General features: G+C 35.1%; 2 protein-coding genes across 4 annotated transcripts; one reads left to right on the forward strand and one right to left on the reverse strand.

The window, feature by feature from the left end:
- Positions 1–5,096: 5,096 nt before the first annotated feature.
- Positions 5,097–10,989, forward strand: LOC106062982 (von Willebrand factor C and EGF domain-containing protein-like). Of its 2 annotated transcripts, none has more exons than XR_008774471.1 (4): positions 5,097–5,229; positions 5,560–5,662; positions 9,054–9,179; positions 10,825–10,989. XR_008774471.1 is itself a non-coding variant. In XM_056008812.1 (4 exons), the coding sequence occupies exons 2-4, from the start codon at positions 5,564–5,566 to the stop codon at positions 10,930–10,932; spliced, it is 333 nt and encodes a 110-aa protein (XP_055864787.1). In that variant the 5' UTR covers positions 5,097–5,229; positions 5,550–5,563; the 3' UTR covers positions 10,933–10,989. The 2 variants fall into 2 exon arrangements, 1 of the variants encoding a protein (XP_055864787.1); XM_056008812.1 differs by having other exon boundaries at positions 5,550–5,662.
- LOC129922481 (uncharacterized) lies at positions 9,173–17,779 on the reverse strand. 2 transcript variants are annotated; one of them, XR_008774472.1, is made up of 4 exons: positions 17,669–17,779; positions 15,409–15,473; positions 14,190–14,432; positions 9,173–10,131 (listed from the first exon to the last, which is right to left on the reverse strand). XR_008774472.1 is itself a non-coding variant. In XM_056008813.1 (3 exons), exons 2-3 carry the CDS (start codon positions 15,461–15,463, stop codon positions 14,182–14,184), a joined length of 306 nt encoding a protein of 101 aa, XP_055864788.1. In that variant the 5' UTR covers positions 15,464–15,473; positions 17,669–17,778; the 3' UTR covers positions 14,147–14,181. The 2 variants fall into 2 exon arrangements, 1 of the variants encoding a protein (XP_055864788.1); XM_056008813.1 differs by lacking the exon at positions 9,173–10,131 and having other exon boundaries at positions 14,147–14,432; positions 17,669–17,778.
- Between the last annotated feature and the right edge of the window lie 271 nt (positions 17,780–18,050).

Consider the following 18,050-nt stretch of genomic DNA (forward strand, 5'->3'; position numbering starts at 1 on the left):
ATATCCATCTAGTGGTCAACGAGTTTGCGTACGCTGCAGCCTCTTTTGATTTAATTATAAACCTCGGTAAAAAGCTTGGAGTTAGGGCGTGTTGACGGAAGGCCCAGGAGAGATCTGAATGGAGAGATCTGTAAAAGCAGGCCATATCCCTCCACGGGCTGTAGCACCACTGGGATGGATGGATGGATGACAAAAGCCGTTATGAACTTCTTATAGTCCGACAGTCAGGCTGGGCAGGGTACGTATCCCGTATGGGGGACGAACATATTTTTCGGCGTAACAGAGGTGCCCCACGGAAACGTTTCTTTAGAAAACTAATGCAATGATTTAAGTCTATTAAGAAAAAATTTGCCATTTTACATTGTCACAAAGTGCCTGTTTTACCCTATAACGTAGAGATTTGCGTCACTTGATGTTTCGTACTAAAGCCATAATGAATATATACTAATTCCATAATTAAATGTCTGAACGTTACCATCTGAGAAGTAACACTGCAAAGACTTTCTTCCAAGCCAATAATAGTAGGCCTACAATAGTTTTACGCAAAAGATGGATTGTAAAACTATAAGACGGATGTGAGATGTGGTTGGTCTAGACTATAGGAGGACTTAAGAGACTTTATATTTAATCGCCATGTGGAATTACATTTAGAACTAACAGAACAACTCTTCAGATTAGTAGTCTTTATCTGATCGTTCATTTTCCTTATTTACAACAATAGCCCAATAGTTTTACGCGAAAGAAGCAATGTAAAACGTTAAGACGTAAGCTGTGGTTTTCTATAGGCCTACTGTTGGGGGGACTTTCTATTCAAATCGCCATGTACAATTACATTGAGAACTGACAGAACGAAAAAGCAACTCTTCGGATTGATAGTCTTTACCCGATCGTTCATTTCCGTAATTACAACAATATTCCCAAAATTACTTCGGGTATATATCCTTCCTTCACAAATTATTCATCCGAGCGAGGCTCGGTCACCTGATATTAAAAATAAATCAAGTAATGTAAAAACTATAATTGATAATTATGGAATGATAACTTGCCACAATCAACAGCTCTTTAACAGTTTGTCGACGTTACTTCACAAGCCTACACTCTAGCGAATTTTTTCAAATTTAAAAATCACCAAGAATCAAGTGCTATCATCAACGAGAAACTTACGACTCACTCATTCGGCAATTTTCTCAATTGAACAAGAGCTGGTGAAAAAAATGAGTTCAAAAGATTAATTATAGTTTTGGCAGCAAGAAAACACTCAACAATAATTCGTAGTATTTTAAATTTGTAAAATGTATTTATTTTTTGTTGTCGACTAAGCAATACTTGAACAATAAATAAAACATTATTTTGAAAGCAACAACAACAAAACTTCTTTTTTCTTTTTTTATCAAATCATGAGGAGCTGCCGCTCAAGTTATCATCTACCCTAGATACGCCACTGTGTGATAGTAAGGTGTCGAAGATAGTAGATTCAAGGGCACCAATAGTACTAATAAATACTTTACCAATGTGTGTGTGTTTGTGAAACAATGAGCAAGAAGGACTGGTCTTCAGTCGTCAATGTTAGGACTGATCTTCAGTGGTCACCCCGTCAATGTTAGGATTGATCTTGGTGGTCACCCCTTCAATGTTAGAACTGATCTTCAGTTGTCACCCCGTCAAAGTTAGAACTGATCTTCAGTGGTCATTTGATCTTCAGTGGTCACCCCGTCAATGTTAGGACTGATCTTCAGTGGTCACCCCGTCAATGCTATTTTTTTTGCAATCCTAACACAGAAAAATTCAATTCGATACCTAATAATTTCATTTGCATAATTAAAACACCAAAATGTCAACCTATTTGCGTGTTGTACACTCAAGTATAAATAATAATTATCTCAATATTATAACGCAAGCTAAAACTATAGTGTAATTGAATTTTTAATAGTTTTTCTAGTTTCGTAGACCCAGACTTTACAAACAGATAAAACAATACTAACAGCGACTCTTGAACATTCGGAGACTGCTACAAAAGTAAACTCTAAACATGAAAAACATATAGAGATACTTTAACAAGGTTACAAAGACAGTTTGTGTGGAAACACAAACTTAAAATCGGTCCCCGAAGTGGTCCACCCAGGCAGGCTTCAATATTTTCAGAAAGAACATCCAAATGAAATTATATCAAAGACAAAAGAGAGATAAGAATGGAGAAAGAAGGTTGACAGATCTTGTGTAGTGCCCCAATGGTGCTGCAGATCAAAGGATAGGTGCAAGTGAATGCAAAGTAAGATGTGAACCTGGCCTAATTAGTTCTCCTTTTAGACCTTGTGGTCTATAGGGCAGATGATATAAAGTTCATCTGTTTTTGTGGCTTACGGTTAACAAGTGTGTCATGTAGCCAGCACAACGACCAACCGCCTTTACTTTTCCCCAACTAATGTCAGGTACCCATTAGAGCTGGGCAGACTCAGAGACGCCCAAGGATTCCGACGTTGAAAATCCCAGTCTTCACCAGGATTCGAACCCGGGACCATCGGTTCGGAAGCTAAGCGCTTTACCGAGCCTCTCCTGGTCTTTTCATAATGTAATTGTTTAGAATAGGCTTATTTTTTTTTATTTAAAAAAAAAAAAAAAAAAAAAAAAAAAAAAAAAAAAGGAACCTCAGAATTTGCGCTATTCAGTTTTCGCTTTATCATCATAGGAATCCTTGGGCCTTAGATTCTTATAATGCATACTAATTAGCTTTTTCTCTTTAAAAAACCTGCTTGCATAACTGATTTTAAAAATTAGATTTTTCGCTTTCAGGAAAAAAAAAGTAGCCGTTGCATCAGAACTTTGAATGGTCTAAAATATTGTGATGTCGGATTTTTAATATCTTTTCTAGTTTACGAGATCTAAACGGGACGAACGGACAGACGGACAGACATTTCGCACAAAACTAATAGCGTCTTTTCCCCTTTCGGGGGCCGATAAAAAAAACAATACTTATATTAAGTGTACATGTTTCAATTAGTTTGGATCAGTCATGTAGTCACACTTCAATCGGACTAATACAAAATAAATCTGTGTGATTAAAAATATTTTTACCAATTGCTTTGTTTAGCTTTTAGCTTTCTCAATGCGCTAGCACTTGTCTGATTCAGTTAGGGAAGGAAGAAGTGAGTATCTTGTCGAATGTTTACATGACTGTTTTTTAAATGCATTTAAAAAATATGTTCACCATGGGTTCAAGAGTCCTTAAGGGGACTGGTTCAACTTCTCGTCTACAACGATTTCTTTCCCTTGTTCAAGATACCAAACAAAAAAATTAATTACCAATATTTAAATAATTGCTTTTTTTAAAATTGATTCTTTTGTTGTCAGGTAAAAGAATGTGCTAAATTTCAGCTTAATCCCTGAAAGGGTGTGGGAGAAATAACGTGTACAAACTTTTTACCAGACAGACTGAGTGGGATCATATAAGCTTGGAAAAAAAATCATTGAGTGAGTTTATATAAGCTTGGTAAAATAACAACTAGTTAATATATGCTTGGTAAAATAACAATTAGTTAATATATGCTTGGTAAAATAACAACTAGTTAATATATGCTTGGTAAAATAACAATTAGTTAATATATGCTTGGTAAAATAACAATTAGTTAATATATGCTTGGTAAAATAACAATTAGTTAATATAAGCTTGGTAAAATAACAATTAGTTAATATAAGCTTGGTAAAATAACAAGTTAATATAAGCTTGGTAAAATAACAACTAGTTAATATATGCTAGGTAAAATAACAACTAGTTAATAAAAGCTTGGTAAAATAACAACTAGTTAATATAAGCTAGGTAAAATAACAACTAGTTAATATATGCTAGGTAAAATAACAACTAGTTAATATAAGCTTGTTAAATAACAAATTAATAGAACGGTGTGTTTCTCGGTGTGTACTAGAGACCTCAAATTTTTTTTTTCATTTATGACTTTAAAGTATTTGCTTTTCTCTTTTGTTACCTCTAAGAAGTGAAGTCTATAGAGACATATCGTGAGGAAAACATTGCCATTCTGTTATTGGGAACAGATTCAAACTTTGGCAAATCCTTTTGTTTTTTTTTATTTGTTTTTGACGGGCACAATAGCTAGTATTGATATCATCTCTCTAACCTGATGTAGGTCGCGTGGCTGAGGGACATAAGCCACTGGGCTACCTATAGAGGTAGCACAAGTTCAAATCCCCAATCAAACTAAATTGTGTGTTAGCTTAGCGCATGTGAGTTGTACTTGTTGATGGCTGACCGAATTCGACAGATGACTCTGAACATGTCTGGCTTTCTTGTACGGGTGTATTAGATGCACTTCACCTACAACAGAGCAGAGCCTACACATGTAGCACGTAGACAGACTAAGTCCAAACCGTTATATACTAGTGAAGTTTAATACTGTAATGGCCACAGTCGAGTCTCTGGCCGTAATACGAAGTTATCCCCTTGAATTCCAACACTAACGGACTAGTAATACCATCAATAAGGACAATATCCACTAAGTCTTGACGTTACAAAATGTCGCGTCCAAAGTCTATCAACTATGGTGCGTCTCTATACTAAGTGTCTAGAAATACTAATTAAATGTCTAACAATACTAAGTGTCTAGCAATACTAACTAAATGTCTAGCAATACTAATTAAGTGACTAACAATACTAACAAATTGTCTAACAATACTAACTAAATGTCTAACAATATTAACTAAATGTCTAACAATATTAACTAAGTGTCTAACAATACTAACTAAATGTCTAACAATATTAACTAACTGTCTAACAATACTAACTAAATGTCTAACAATACTAACTAAGTGACTAACCAAGTGTCTAACAATACATAAAGGCAGCACGGATACATTTTCCCTTGCCTTCAACAAAGTGTTTGGGACATGGCTCACTGAGCATGGTACAGCATTCGGTAAGTAGACACGAAAGTAACAACTTAACTTTCCTTAATTTTGTTGTGTGTGTGTTTATGTGAGAAAGTACAAAGCTAGGATACGTTGTCAATTTAAACAAAGTCTACATCTTTAGCAGACTAATTGGCCGCTCAGCAGTATTGTTGTTTTAAATTACTTTAATGATCGGAGCAAAAAGTGGGGTGAATGTGTTCAAGGTCACATGCTTCAAACTTGTATCTATAAAACCAGTCAGAGCTAAAAAAATCTGCTAAACTCCAGCTTGGCTTGGCTTGCTGTTTAGTTAGTTTGTGTTTCTGTCTGGTAAGCACATTTTGTTTCTTGAACATTTCAATAGCCACCTATTTTTTTTAGTTCCATTCGTTTGTTTACATTCAAACATAATCTGTAGACGTAAAATGTAATGTCGTAAAATACGAAAAAAAAGTAACTTCCTAATCTGGCTAACAGACAGCGACACAATATTAATTTGTATAGAAAAGCAACCTTATTTTCTGTAATATATAGCTATATATTGTAAACACTACATCTGAATACATAACATAACACATACCAAAAACGTTTTAAAAAATCATTTTAAATTTAAAAGCTAACTAAAATATGACAATTTCATGACAAAATAGATTTTCCCAGGAAAATGAAAGCAGTGATTGTATTAGTGGCAGTAGCCAGTCTTCACTGTTTTGTTGCCCAAGGCTTGCCTGAACCAGTTTCATCTTGTAAACACAATGGACAGGTAGGTTCTTTATATCAATACAATTAAAAAGCTAACAGAGCTTTCAATCCTGCTCAATCTAGATGTCTGATTAAACAGATCAAGTCAGTCAGAACATTAAAACTGTGAAAATGTTTCACGGTTCGACTAAATAGATTCATATCTCTCAATAACCAAGTTATTTACGTATTTAATTTTAAATACATATTTGTAAAATATTGGTTTCTTAAAAAATGAAACTGTCTCTTGATTAGACTAATTACCTGGATCAAGTCAGCTAAAGTAAGACCCATTAAAACCCATTAGCAAATATTCTTACAGAGCTCAGGTATAAAGCAACGAATATTCGTCTTCAGTGTTGTCATGACATTCTGACATGGTCGATACTACACTTGGTTAGAGTAACGCTATATGTAGAAATATTATCCACCGATCAATGTCCCTCCGGGACTGAGCAACTCAAGGGACCATTTCTATAGCTTTAAACTAAATAAGAAGATCCTAGATAATTTTTACGCGCGACTATACAAAATCTGCTAACATATGGAATAACAAGGCAACGCTTCATCTAACTGTTGCGCGCATTGAAAACATTATAAAAAGGGCATAAAAAATCACACGCACAACATTATCATATTTGAAGGAACTTTTTGAACAGAAATGTCTAAGAAAAATTGAAAAAAAATCTTGGAAAACAACAGCCACCCGCTCCATCATAACTACGTCAAGTCGTCGCGAAGTGGGCAACTTCTGTCAATCAAGACAAGAACAGAGAGGACCAAATTCTCGTTGGTACCTTACTCGGCCAGACTATATCACCGCCACTCGTTGATCAGGAAACATGACAAGGACAAAGATGCCTGTGCGTAGTCGCTGAATGAACTCTTTATGTTGTGTCTGTTCTATTTATGTGTATGTTTCTGTTGTGTTGTCTGTATATAAGAAAAGAGTCCTTGTAATCACAACAAATTCCATTAGGATCAATAAAGCAGTCTACATCAGTCTACATCAATATACATCAGTCTACCTTAAAAGTGAATGACCAGCGGATCTCTTGCTTCTGTTAGATCGCCACACAGAATGTCTTGCGAAAGTCGACCTTGTGACATTCTGTGAACGTGACCAAGCCAACCAAAGCGTCTGCTGCTGGTAAGAGAGCGGATGTCCTGGCAACCTGCTCTTCGCAGCATCTTCTCATTGGTTATTTTATCTTGCCACCTTATTTCAAAGATCAGCCTTAGGGGATCGGTGGTGGACCTCATGCCTTATAGCTTATAGTTCATATTTAGTGCTTGATACTGGTGGGATGAGCGCTGAAAACAACTTTCCGGATTTAGGTGGTTGCTTCCCGAAAATTGTCACGGAATGAAATGGCCATTACGTCAAACACTCCTACAACAATTTTCTTTTTGATCAAGGTTACGCACCAATTAGCAATTCTGCTGAGACATTAACAAACTTATCTCATAATTATCAGTGCATTCAAAGCACTATACAATATAATACTTTCTAATTCTTGAAAATTATAACTTACATAATTAAATCGTGTAAGTTGGGTACATTGTTTTCCAGTGTAGATTGCAACTTATAATAATTTCCATTAACTTTATATTTCAAATAACTTAAAATAACAATTTCAATCAACTTAAAAACTGAGGAAGATTTTTTTTTTTCTAACAATCGAACCGTTTATTCTCAAAAGTGAGAACTACTCAAAGTCATTCAAATGGTCAAGCTGAAATGAATATAAAATGAAAAATATTATGTCAAGGGTAAGACTTTATTAATAACGGGGTTAGCAATTAAAGGACATTAGTATCAACTGACTAGCTACAAACTGACTAACTACAAACTGACTAGCTACAAACTGACTAGTACAAACGGACTAGTACAAACTGACTAGCTACAAACTGACTAGCTACAAACTGACTAGCTACAAACTGACTAGTACAAACTGACTAGCTACAAACTGACTAGCTACAAACTGACTAGTACAAACTGACTAGTACAAACTGACTAGTTCAAACTGACTAGCTACAAACTGACTAGTACAAACTGACTAGTACAAACTGACTAGTTCAAACTGACTAGCTACAAACTGACTAGTACAAACTGACTAACTACAAACTGACTAGTACAAACAGACTAGCTACAAACTGACTAGCTACAAACTGACTAGTACAAACTGACTAGCTACAAACTGACTAGCTACAAACTAACTAGCTACAAACTGACTAGTACAAACTGACTAGCTACAAACTGACTAGTACAAACTGACTAGTACAAACTGAATAGCTACAAACTGACTAGCTACAAACTGACTAGTACAAACTGACTAGTACAAACTGACTAGCTACAAACTGACTAGCTACAAACTAACTAGCTACAAACTGACTAGTACAAACTGACTAGCTACAAACTGACTAGTACAAACTGACTAGTACAAACTGAATAGCTACAAACTGACTAGCTACAAACTGACTAGTACAAACTGACTAGTACAAACTGACTAGCTACTAACTGACTAGTACAAACTGACTAGCTACAAACTGACTAGCTACAAACTGACTAGCTACAAACTGACTAGCTACAAACTGACTAGTACAAACTGACTAGCTACATACTGACTAGTACAGTGTTTGAGAGTAGTTAATGAGAACAGGGCAGTGTGAGGGGATATTGTAAACTTTAGTGTTTTAGAGTAGTTAATGAGAACAGGGCAGTGTGAGGGGATATTGTAAACTCCAGTGTTTGAGAGTAGTTAATGAGAACAGGGCAGTGTGAGGGGATATTGTAAACTCCAGTGTTTGAGAGTAGTTAATGAGAACAGGGCAGTGTGAGGGGATATTGTAAACTCCAGTGTTTGAGAGTAGTTAATGAGAACAGGGCAATGTGAGGGTATATTGTAAACTCCAGTGTTTGAGAGTAGTTAATGAGAACAGGGCAATGTGAGGGGATATTGTAAACTCTAGTGTTTGAGAGTAGTTAATGAGAACAGGGCAGTGTGAGGGGATATTGTAAACTCTAGTGTTTGGGAGTAGTTAATGAGAACAGGGCAATGTGAGGGTATATTGTAAACTCCAGTGTTTGAGAGTAGTTAATGAGAACAGGGCAATGTGAGGGGATATTGTAAACTCTAGTGTTTGAGAGTAGTTAATGAGAACAGGGCAGTGTGAGGGGATATTGTAAACTCTAGTGTTTGGGAGTAGTTAATGAGAACAGGGCAATGTGAGGGTATATTGTAAACTCCAGTGTTTGAGAGTAGTTAATGAGAACAGGGCAATGTGAGGGGATATTGTAAACTCCAGTGTTTGAGAGTAGTTAATGAGAACAGGGCATATTTTAAAGTTCATTGTTTGGTAACATTCGTTGTCAAGGGGCGCTATACACTTTTGAAAATGATGTGCTTCAGACATATGAAATTGGAGAAATAATCCCCTATGACAGCTGTAACATCTGTAAATGTGGTGTCTATGGTATCATGTGTACACTGATGGCATGCCCTGATAACTCGGGCAGATGTTATGTTAATGGAAAGGTAAGGACATGTTTTTGTTTGTTGTTTTTAAACGTTAAGACTTGACTTCTAATAGGAACATGTCTATTTGAAACCTAAACTTGTCTTTAAAGGAAAGCACTTCTTCCCCAAACTAAACGTGTTCTATGTGACACATAGACTGTGGACCACTTTGTTCATCTGCAGAGCTTTGGGCTTTGCATTGTGAAATGTCGGGAAATGGCAAACAGAGGAGATTTTATTATTATTTATTGCTTTCATCAAGTCCTGTAGTTGGTCATCGTAGGCTCTATCTGATTAGAAGTATCTATTACTTTAATTTCACTGCTTAGGCAAACATCCAATTGGTTAAAGTCACTGAGTCATCTTAGTGCTTCTTCAATTCGTTTATACGAAAGAGTCAGCTATAACACATGTTGACAACTCACAAGGCTCATTTTATTGGAACTAATAGAATGCTAACAGCTTTTTGATTCGTTCATACCAATCCATTTGAATAATTATAATAAAATGTTGTCATGTCAGTAATTAATAACTAATGCCCTGTTTTTTTTAATACCGTTCTTCAATAATTGATGAGTTATTCATTCATCTATGTCTATTTCGGAAGTTTCTTGTATTAATAAATAAATAATATAAACATGGCAGGTTTGACTGTGGAAAAACTTGCTGCACGGTGCGATGCCTTGCGTTGTAGACTAGAAGGAATCGTGTCGATTTATTTGAGAGTTGCAGACTTTCCCTTGCTTCCAAGGTCATCTGACATCTAGTGAGGGCCGGACATCTGTAGAGTACCTGTTTTCTGACAAATACTTGGCTACTTGGCATCTATTGCGTACCTGAGGCGTGGTGGCTGAGCGGTAAAGCGCTTGGCTACTGAACCGGGGTCCGGGGTTCGAATCCTGGTGAAGACTGGGATTTTTTATTTCAGGATCTTCGGGCGTCTCTGAGTCCACCCAGCTCTGATGGGTACCTGACGTAAGTTAGGGAAAAGTAAAGGCGGTTGGTCGTTGTGCTGGCCACATGACACCCCCGTTAACCGTAGGCCACAGAAACAGATGACCTTTACATCATCTGCCCTATAGACCACAAGGTCTGAAAGGGGAACTTTACTTTTTTTTTTATTGCGTACCTGGTGTCTGCTAAATACTTATCATAAAGCTGGTCACATGTTATGTCACTGGTAAGGACGACTTGTCCTTCAACAAGCCACAAATCATATCGGCCGACTCTGAAACTGGTTTGAGCTCTGCGCTCTACTTCTTACAGATTGGGGTTTTAATTGGAGACTTATGAGTTTAGATTTAGCTCTTCTGTAGTTTGTATTATGACAATTAAAATAGAGCCAATAGTACAGTGCCTACGTATGGTGCTATGGTTTGTAATCAAATAAAGGCACGGCTGTTAGAGGCGAACGATCCCGTTAGCTTAATGTGGTCTGGTACACGTATACCCACATATAACACTGGCCAGGACCTTGCGCACCGCTAAGACCACCTGGATCTTTCTCTCTCTCTCTCTTTCTCACTCTTACTCTCTCTTACTCTCTTTTCATCTTATCTGTCGTGATTTTTATATATCTATAACTGTAATTTTTTTGGAGACTTTCTCTTTGAAATATGTAAATCTACACCAATTAAGTGCATTTATTTCTTTGTACCAACAGTGGTATGAAAGTGGAACCAGTGTACCAAAGGCTGATGGCTGCAACACTTGCTTGTGTCAAAATGGACAATTAACTATTTGCACTAAGATGGCATGCATTCACATTTGAGAAGAAGTTTAGCATTTTAAAATATTAATAAAACGAGAGCAAATCTGCTGACAAATTTGTATTTTGTTGACATGTCTCTAAAACAAAATTCTGTGTAGTGCAATCGACATAAATCTTTTCATTTTGCAAACTGTCTTGTCAATGTGATCTCTTACACTTTATAAAGATCTACTTAATATTAAAACATATCTTTACCACAGACATATATTATACATAGACTAAAAATGGAAATCTCAAATATGGAAAACTCAAACACATATACAAAAATGCCGTGAAAAATTCCAAAAAAAGCTGAAACAAGGTGTTGTTTTGTAACCTATGCATAATATAATTTAATGTTTAGATCTAGTAATTGAAAATCGTAAAAAAAAAAAAGCACTTTTTCTCATAGTTATTATTTTGCAATTTTTAGATACATAATCCAGATCTAGAAAGATTTAGAAAATCAGTCTATTTAAATGTAAAGAACATGATTAAAATCAACAGACTAGAAATATTTCGATCTAGGATTTTAGAAACATTATCTCAATAAAAACTAATATGAAATGGTTTTATCTCATACATTTGAATATATAGTTCTGTGATTAATAGCCCATTCTATTTTCAATTCGAAAATGGCATTGAATTATTTCTAAACTTTGAAAACTAAAGATCTATTTTTTTTCTAAGACAGAAAAGATTTTCGTATATTCGGGCTACTTCCGTTACAGCTTGAAAAAGAGTTACGTACATAACAATCTATCTATCTATCTATCTATCTATCCATCTATCCATCCATCTATCTATCTATCTATCTATCTATCTATCTATCTATCTATCTATCTATCTATCCATCTATCCATCCATCTATCTATCTATCTATCTATCCATCTATCTATCTATCTATCTATCTATCTATCTATCTATCTATCTATCTATCTATCTATCTATCCATCTATCTATCTATCTATCTATCTATCTATCCATCTATCCATCCATCTATCTATCTATCTATCTATCTATCTATCCATCTATCTATCTATCTATCTATCTATCTATCTATCTATCTATCTATCTATCTATCTATCCATCTATCTATCTATCTATCTATCTATCTATCTATCTATCTATCTATCTTTCTATTTATCTATCTATCTATCTATCTATCTATCTATCTATCTATCTATCTATCTATCTATCTATCATCTATCTATCTATCTATCTATCTATCTATCTATCTATCTATCTATCTATCTATCCATCTATCTATCTATCTATCTATCTATCTATTTATAGGTTATATATATATATATTAATATATGGTGCAAAAATTCACATACTTGGGAACAACTAGATCTTAAGAGTTCTAAATCAGAAGTCTAGATCTAGTTGTCTATAGAATGAAAATACCAATAAATTATTACTAGATTATACATTGCCCGCTGACTCTGCCAAAATCACTAGTTTGATATTCATTTGAGCTAGAAATTCTAAAAAAAATATTTTAAAATATATATTTTATTTGAAGTTGTAGTTGTCTAATAACATTTAAAAAAAAAGTTTTTTTGTTTCAATATCGAGCTTTGAGAAATGGAGAACAATGCAAACAGTTCATTTATTTGTTGCATTGTTTGTTGAACAAAACGAAACTGCTTCGTCGACTTCAAACTGAAGTGTTTTCCAAAGAATAAACCTAAGCTACATTTAATTGTAAGATCAATAAAAAAAAAGATAACTTTCAAATCTGAGTTTTTTACTTTGTGCTCAATTATCTATTCATTTTTTTTTTGGTCCAAATTTCAGAAATACAAGTCCAGTGTACAGGTTCGACTTTCCATGAATTTGTTTCTTGAACCCATGAAAAGTTTACTAATTAATATTTATGTTTAAAAAAAAGCAGTTCCTATTATTCTAAAGATTCATTGTACTCACACATTAGGTTTAAGTTGCACACAAACTTGTCGGTGGCCCCTGCAGGTCTTTCTTATTCAACATTAGAAATAGTTGTTCTAATTTCTTAATCTCGGTTATGTTCAAGACTTATCAACTAAGTGACGCAATCAACTGTATACAAGCTTTATTTAAAGTAGGAATGCATTTAATGTAAAACAAAGATGATAGAAGGGGGCACGGTGGCTGAGTGGTGAAGACTGGGATTTTGAATTTCTGGGATTTTTAGTTCGCCCCTGAGTCTATCCAACCCTAATGGGTACCTGACTTAAGTTGGGGTAAGTAAAGTTGGTTGGTCGTTGTGCTGCCCACATGATACCCTTCTCATTAAGTGGAGTCTTTTTTAGAATTATAAAATATGATTTGATTGAGCCTTAAGCCCCTCATTATGTCCTTTCCATACCAAAATTTAATTAATACATTTATAACATATACATACACATATAGAAAACTGTTGATATTAAATACAATTAAATGGATACACAAAAGATAATGCTACGGAAAGATTTGTTGACTGCAGTCCTAAGTAATATGTCATAATGTGTCTTCTATTTCACACAGATAGGCAGTATCTAATTCTGGCCGTACGTAGCTACAAAAATAGGATCCCATGAACCAATTATAATCCGCCCAAAGATTTAGACAATTTTGAGATCGTCCTTGGTCCGGCTCAGAAGCACCCCATTTTAAATATTTTAGGGCGTTATTATTTCTAGAACTGACCCAGTGACCTTCAACTTGTTCATCCGAGCCCGAGATCCAGACTCCAATTAAATACTTGTAGCTACTTAGAAATCTTCTAAGAAAATCGAGCTCATCTTCATCGTCTATCTCCGCCAAGTAGCCGCCATACTCCTGGCAGGATGCCTGTGCGGATGTTAAGGTGAAGAGAATGAGTTGTTTGGTCAAAAAGTAACGGCGCCCCTGGTAGGGAGAAGATTGAAAAAATAAAGTTTCTAGCGCCCGAGATTTCGCCTCATGAAAACTGTTTGTTAGATTAGTTGAAGCAGACTGAATGTACGCAAGTTTCTGCGAGTTTTCTGATGTCTGTTTTGTTATATTTTCTTTGAAGATTCTCCAATCTTCACTTTTCTTGGATAAGGTTTGTAAAACAGAATTTAATTTTTCATCTTTTTTAAGGTTTTCGATTTGATAACTTCTCAAAATATCGCTAAGAGCAAGGAAGGAAACCTCACCCCCAACAACATTGGCCCTAACAGAGAGGGTTGAGGGTTTCCTAGACTGACCCACCCCGATAGCCTCACACAGATACTCCCCTGTCATGTGCCAGTTTGGAAACAACCAGTTGAAGCTAACGTATTACCCACCGTTGTTGTCGATAACGCCACTGCCAAAACCGTCACTGTTGTTCGCGTCAATGTATCCGCCAAAGACACTTATAGAGGCTATCTCTACGGCTTGAGACTCATTGGTCACTTTGAACACACTCAGAGAGTTGAGATACAACATAGCGGACTGTTGGAGTGAAGACATGGAACAGTTGATGGCCAAGTTTCTTGTGCTACCTGGCTCAATGTGACCTGGTTGAACATCCAGTTTTAGACCATTTCCTTAAAAAAAAAAAGTAAAATAATTTTTTAGCATTTAAAAAAAAGGTAATGATAAAATATGAGAAAGAAAAAAGAATGGAGAACAATTTTCTACAAAGTCGAAACAAATAGTGTGACCTTCACTTTTACTCAACGCAAAAATGTACTTAGTACTTAAATACTCACGCGCCGTTCGTCGCATAGGGTGGCAAGTGTCTCCACAGAGATCACGGCGCAAAAATGTGCTTTACAAATAAATATCCACTTGTCACGTACCAGTCTGGCTGCATCTAAATTGAACTTAGTAATTAGTTACACTTTTTTTTTTCTAAAATATTTAAAGCCGTAAGAGCTCTGACGTCATCTGAACACGTGATTGGAGCGTGATTTTGTCTGAGAATTGTGGGATTGGTATTAGCAGTTTTCAGACGGAACTTAGAGACAAGTCGCATATATTGTCAGTTGTAGAATTAATATATTTGTTTGAAGTAACGTGTATTATATAAGATAAGATAAGTTTGAATGTATTTGTTAATGAGCTCAGAAGAAGATATTTTTTTTAAAATGGATTTAGGTCTAGGTCGATAAGCTATTTATTTTGATAGCTACATTTATACTATTTTCACATTCGCTTTACTTATTGTTTCATTATTTCATTTAATTGTTTCCAAAACACTCTCAGTGAACATATTGACAGTAATACGCAAATTAAGACCCGCGGGTAATATATGGCTTGTGTGTATATATATATATATATATATATATATATATATATATATATATATATATATATATATATATATATATATATACACGATTTTTCCCGTCACATAGGTATTCAATAAGAAAATACTCTAGTACGGTATCATTAAAATTTTCGTAATTTAACATTTCTGCATTTTATTAATACTTAATGTAGTTTCCTAAATAGAATCAACGTCACAATTTAGTATCACTCCAAAGTGTATGTGTTCATCTAGATATCATAGAGACCTACCAGTAACTTCTAATGATGAACAGTAGATACAGACAAGTGTGACCAGCGTTAACATTTGTACGTATCTGCAACAGTAACATATTATTTCTTTTATAAAGTGATTTCATTTTACTAGAGCCAAAATATAAATTAAGTCTAGTAGAACTGTTATGTTAAGAATATGACAAAATGCAGGAACCTCTTTGTTAAACCGGTTGTTTTTACCTTTCTCATCATCTCTTTCGTCATCATAATAATAGCAAGAGTGCAAGGAGAGATTATGTTATCACCGAAACTCAAGCTCCCACCGAAGTCCAAAGGTCCGCATTGAAGATAGTAAGATAGGTCCATTCCTGTATGCGCGCTCTCTATAAGGATCTATCTAGTGCCACTTTGCCCCAGCTGTTTGTGTCGATTTTGAAAAGGTTCATGTCGCGTTTTTATAAATCATTATACCTTAAATCAGATCACTGAACCTATATCTTTATAACAATCAGTTCACTCATATCTTAATAACAATTAGATCACAGAACCACATCGTCATAACAATCAGATCACTGAACTATGTCTTCATAACAATCAAATCGTCGAAACTTAATGCTTTGCAGCCCTCAATATCTTGGACTCCAATGACTATGCCAAACACATCAGTCACAGATACAGCCTTGGAAGTACTAGTAAAGCTCCCCCCACCCCCCAAACAAAAAGCTTGGGTAACCGAGGATATACTCCAAATATGTTACAAGCGGCGGGAGCTCAAAGGGAACAAATGTTGTCCGACCAAAATTTGTCCACAAATATAAACGTATCAACATACGGGTTAAAAAGAATTGAAAAAAAGTGAAGATGAAGTGGATAGAGAATACGTGTCAAGAAATTGAGCAGGGACTTAACAGGAATGACAGTAAAAAAAGCGTACCGGTACCAACTAGTGAAGGACCTCACTACCTCAAAGCATGGAAGAACCAACACAATACAAGATAAAAACAATAGATGCTGAACTGAGGAAAAAGACGTGATACGAAGATGGACGGAATACTGTTCAGAGTTGTATAACTTTGAAATCTCAGGAGATACAGAGATACTAAGTGTCTTAGCAGTATCCAACATCGACCAATATCCTATTCTTCGCTCGGAAGTAGCATCAGCAGCGAAAGCTCTAAAAAGGGGAAAATCTGAGTTGAACCCATTCCTGGTAAACTACAGACGACTGGTGGAGAAAACAATTATAAAACCTCTTTTTAAGATTTTCAACAAGATTTGGTAAGCCCTTGACCCACTCACTCATCATCACTCTTTAAAAAGATTTAAAAATTATACATTTAGTATACCGATAAACAGAACATAAATTAATAAGTAGTGTTTCATATTATACATATTATATACCAGTCTATTTTTACCTACCATAGCGGACCACATCGGAGGCCAATTTTTAGTTTGTGTTTCCGCGCGATGTTTTTTTTTAAATCTTGCTAATTTAACATTCATTTGTTAGTAAGAGAAAAACAAGTGCTCTATATGCTGTATAAAGGAGGTATTGTCTTATTATAAACGTATTTTTTTTAATGGCTCTTCCGCGGTGTCGAATCCAATCAATGAAATAAACAGGAAGTAACCTTCAACCAAATCAGGAACACCGCCGAAATGCCAAAACAATTAATATAAGTAGTCGACGCTAGTATTAAACAATCAATATAAGTAGTCGACGCTAGTATTAAACAATAATAAACACTTTAATACTTAAGAAGGGATCCATCAAATGTCTTTCAGTAAAGCCGTATATCTATTACTTGTTATTCCTACTGTTCTACACAAAGCGTCTTGTTTGTAGCGTCACTTAGAGCGTTCTTGTTTTTAAAGATCTGTCACGTCACTTGTCGCTAAGTCAAACTTTCCCCTTATTTCCGAAACAAATACTAAATTCTAATCATGTCATAACATTTTAATGTTTTTCTTGTAAGCAATTTTTTTCTACATAGTTGGGCTCTTTTATTAGATACATTCAAAATGTTGGAGATCTTTATGCCCCGCCCCGCCCTGTAGAAATATTATTTTTGTCGCAGAATGACATTGACTTATTTCATAGAGAGAACTTGTGACTTTAGAGATTCATTTTAAAGAAACAGTTACTCATACTTTGTTAAGACACATCAAATCATTTATATAATAAAATTACTTTAGTAAGAATATAATAAAAACTAGCCTACCCGTTGGTTTGCAGATATAAAAAAAAAATAAACAACCAGTTTTAACGAATACATTCAGAATGTTGTAACAATACCTTGCATATAGATTACGGCGAATGGGTCTAATGTAGTCCAACGCCAGTGTCTACTACAAACAAACATGAAAGAGTTTATATCCACCTAATATCCAATGTTTTATTCCAATGATTCATATCTCTTTTTTTTTCTCTGGCATGTGTGTGTACGAGGGGGTGGTGAGTGGTGTAGTTAGACAAAAATGTTAATTCCTTTACAACTTATGTGTCACCTGCTTGTTCTCAATCGTGACAATTAAAGGTTGACATTTGATTAGTCAAGTTGGTGTCAATGCTAATTAACAGAGCTACAAGAAATGTAAATACATATATAGCTCCGTAGTGTTACAACTCATTTATTTCTTTTCACATGAAGTAACATGTTATCTCAAGGATGTGATCA

Source organism: Biomphalaria glabrata, chromosome 13 (assembly GCF_947242115.1).
Source record: "Biomphalaria glabrata chromosome 13, xgBioGlab47.1, whole genome shotgun sequence".
Lineage (NCBI taxonomy): Eukaryota > Metazoa > Mollusca > Gastropoda > Planorbidae > Biomphalaria > Biomphalaria glabrata.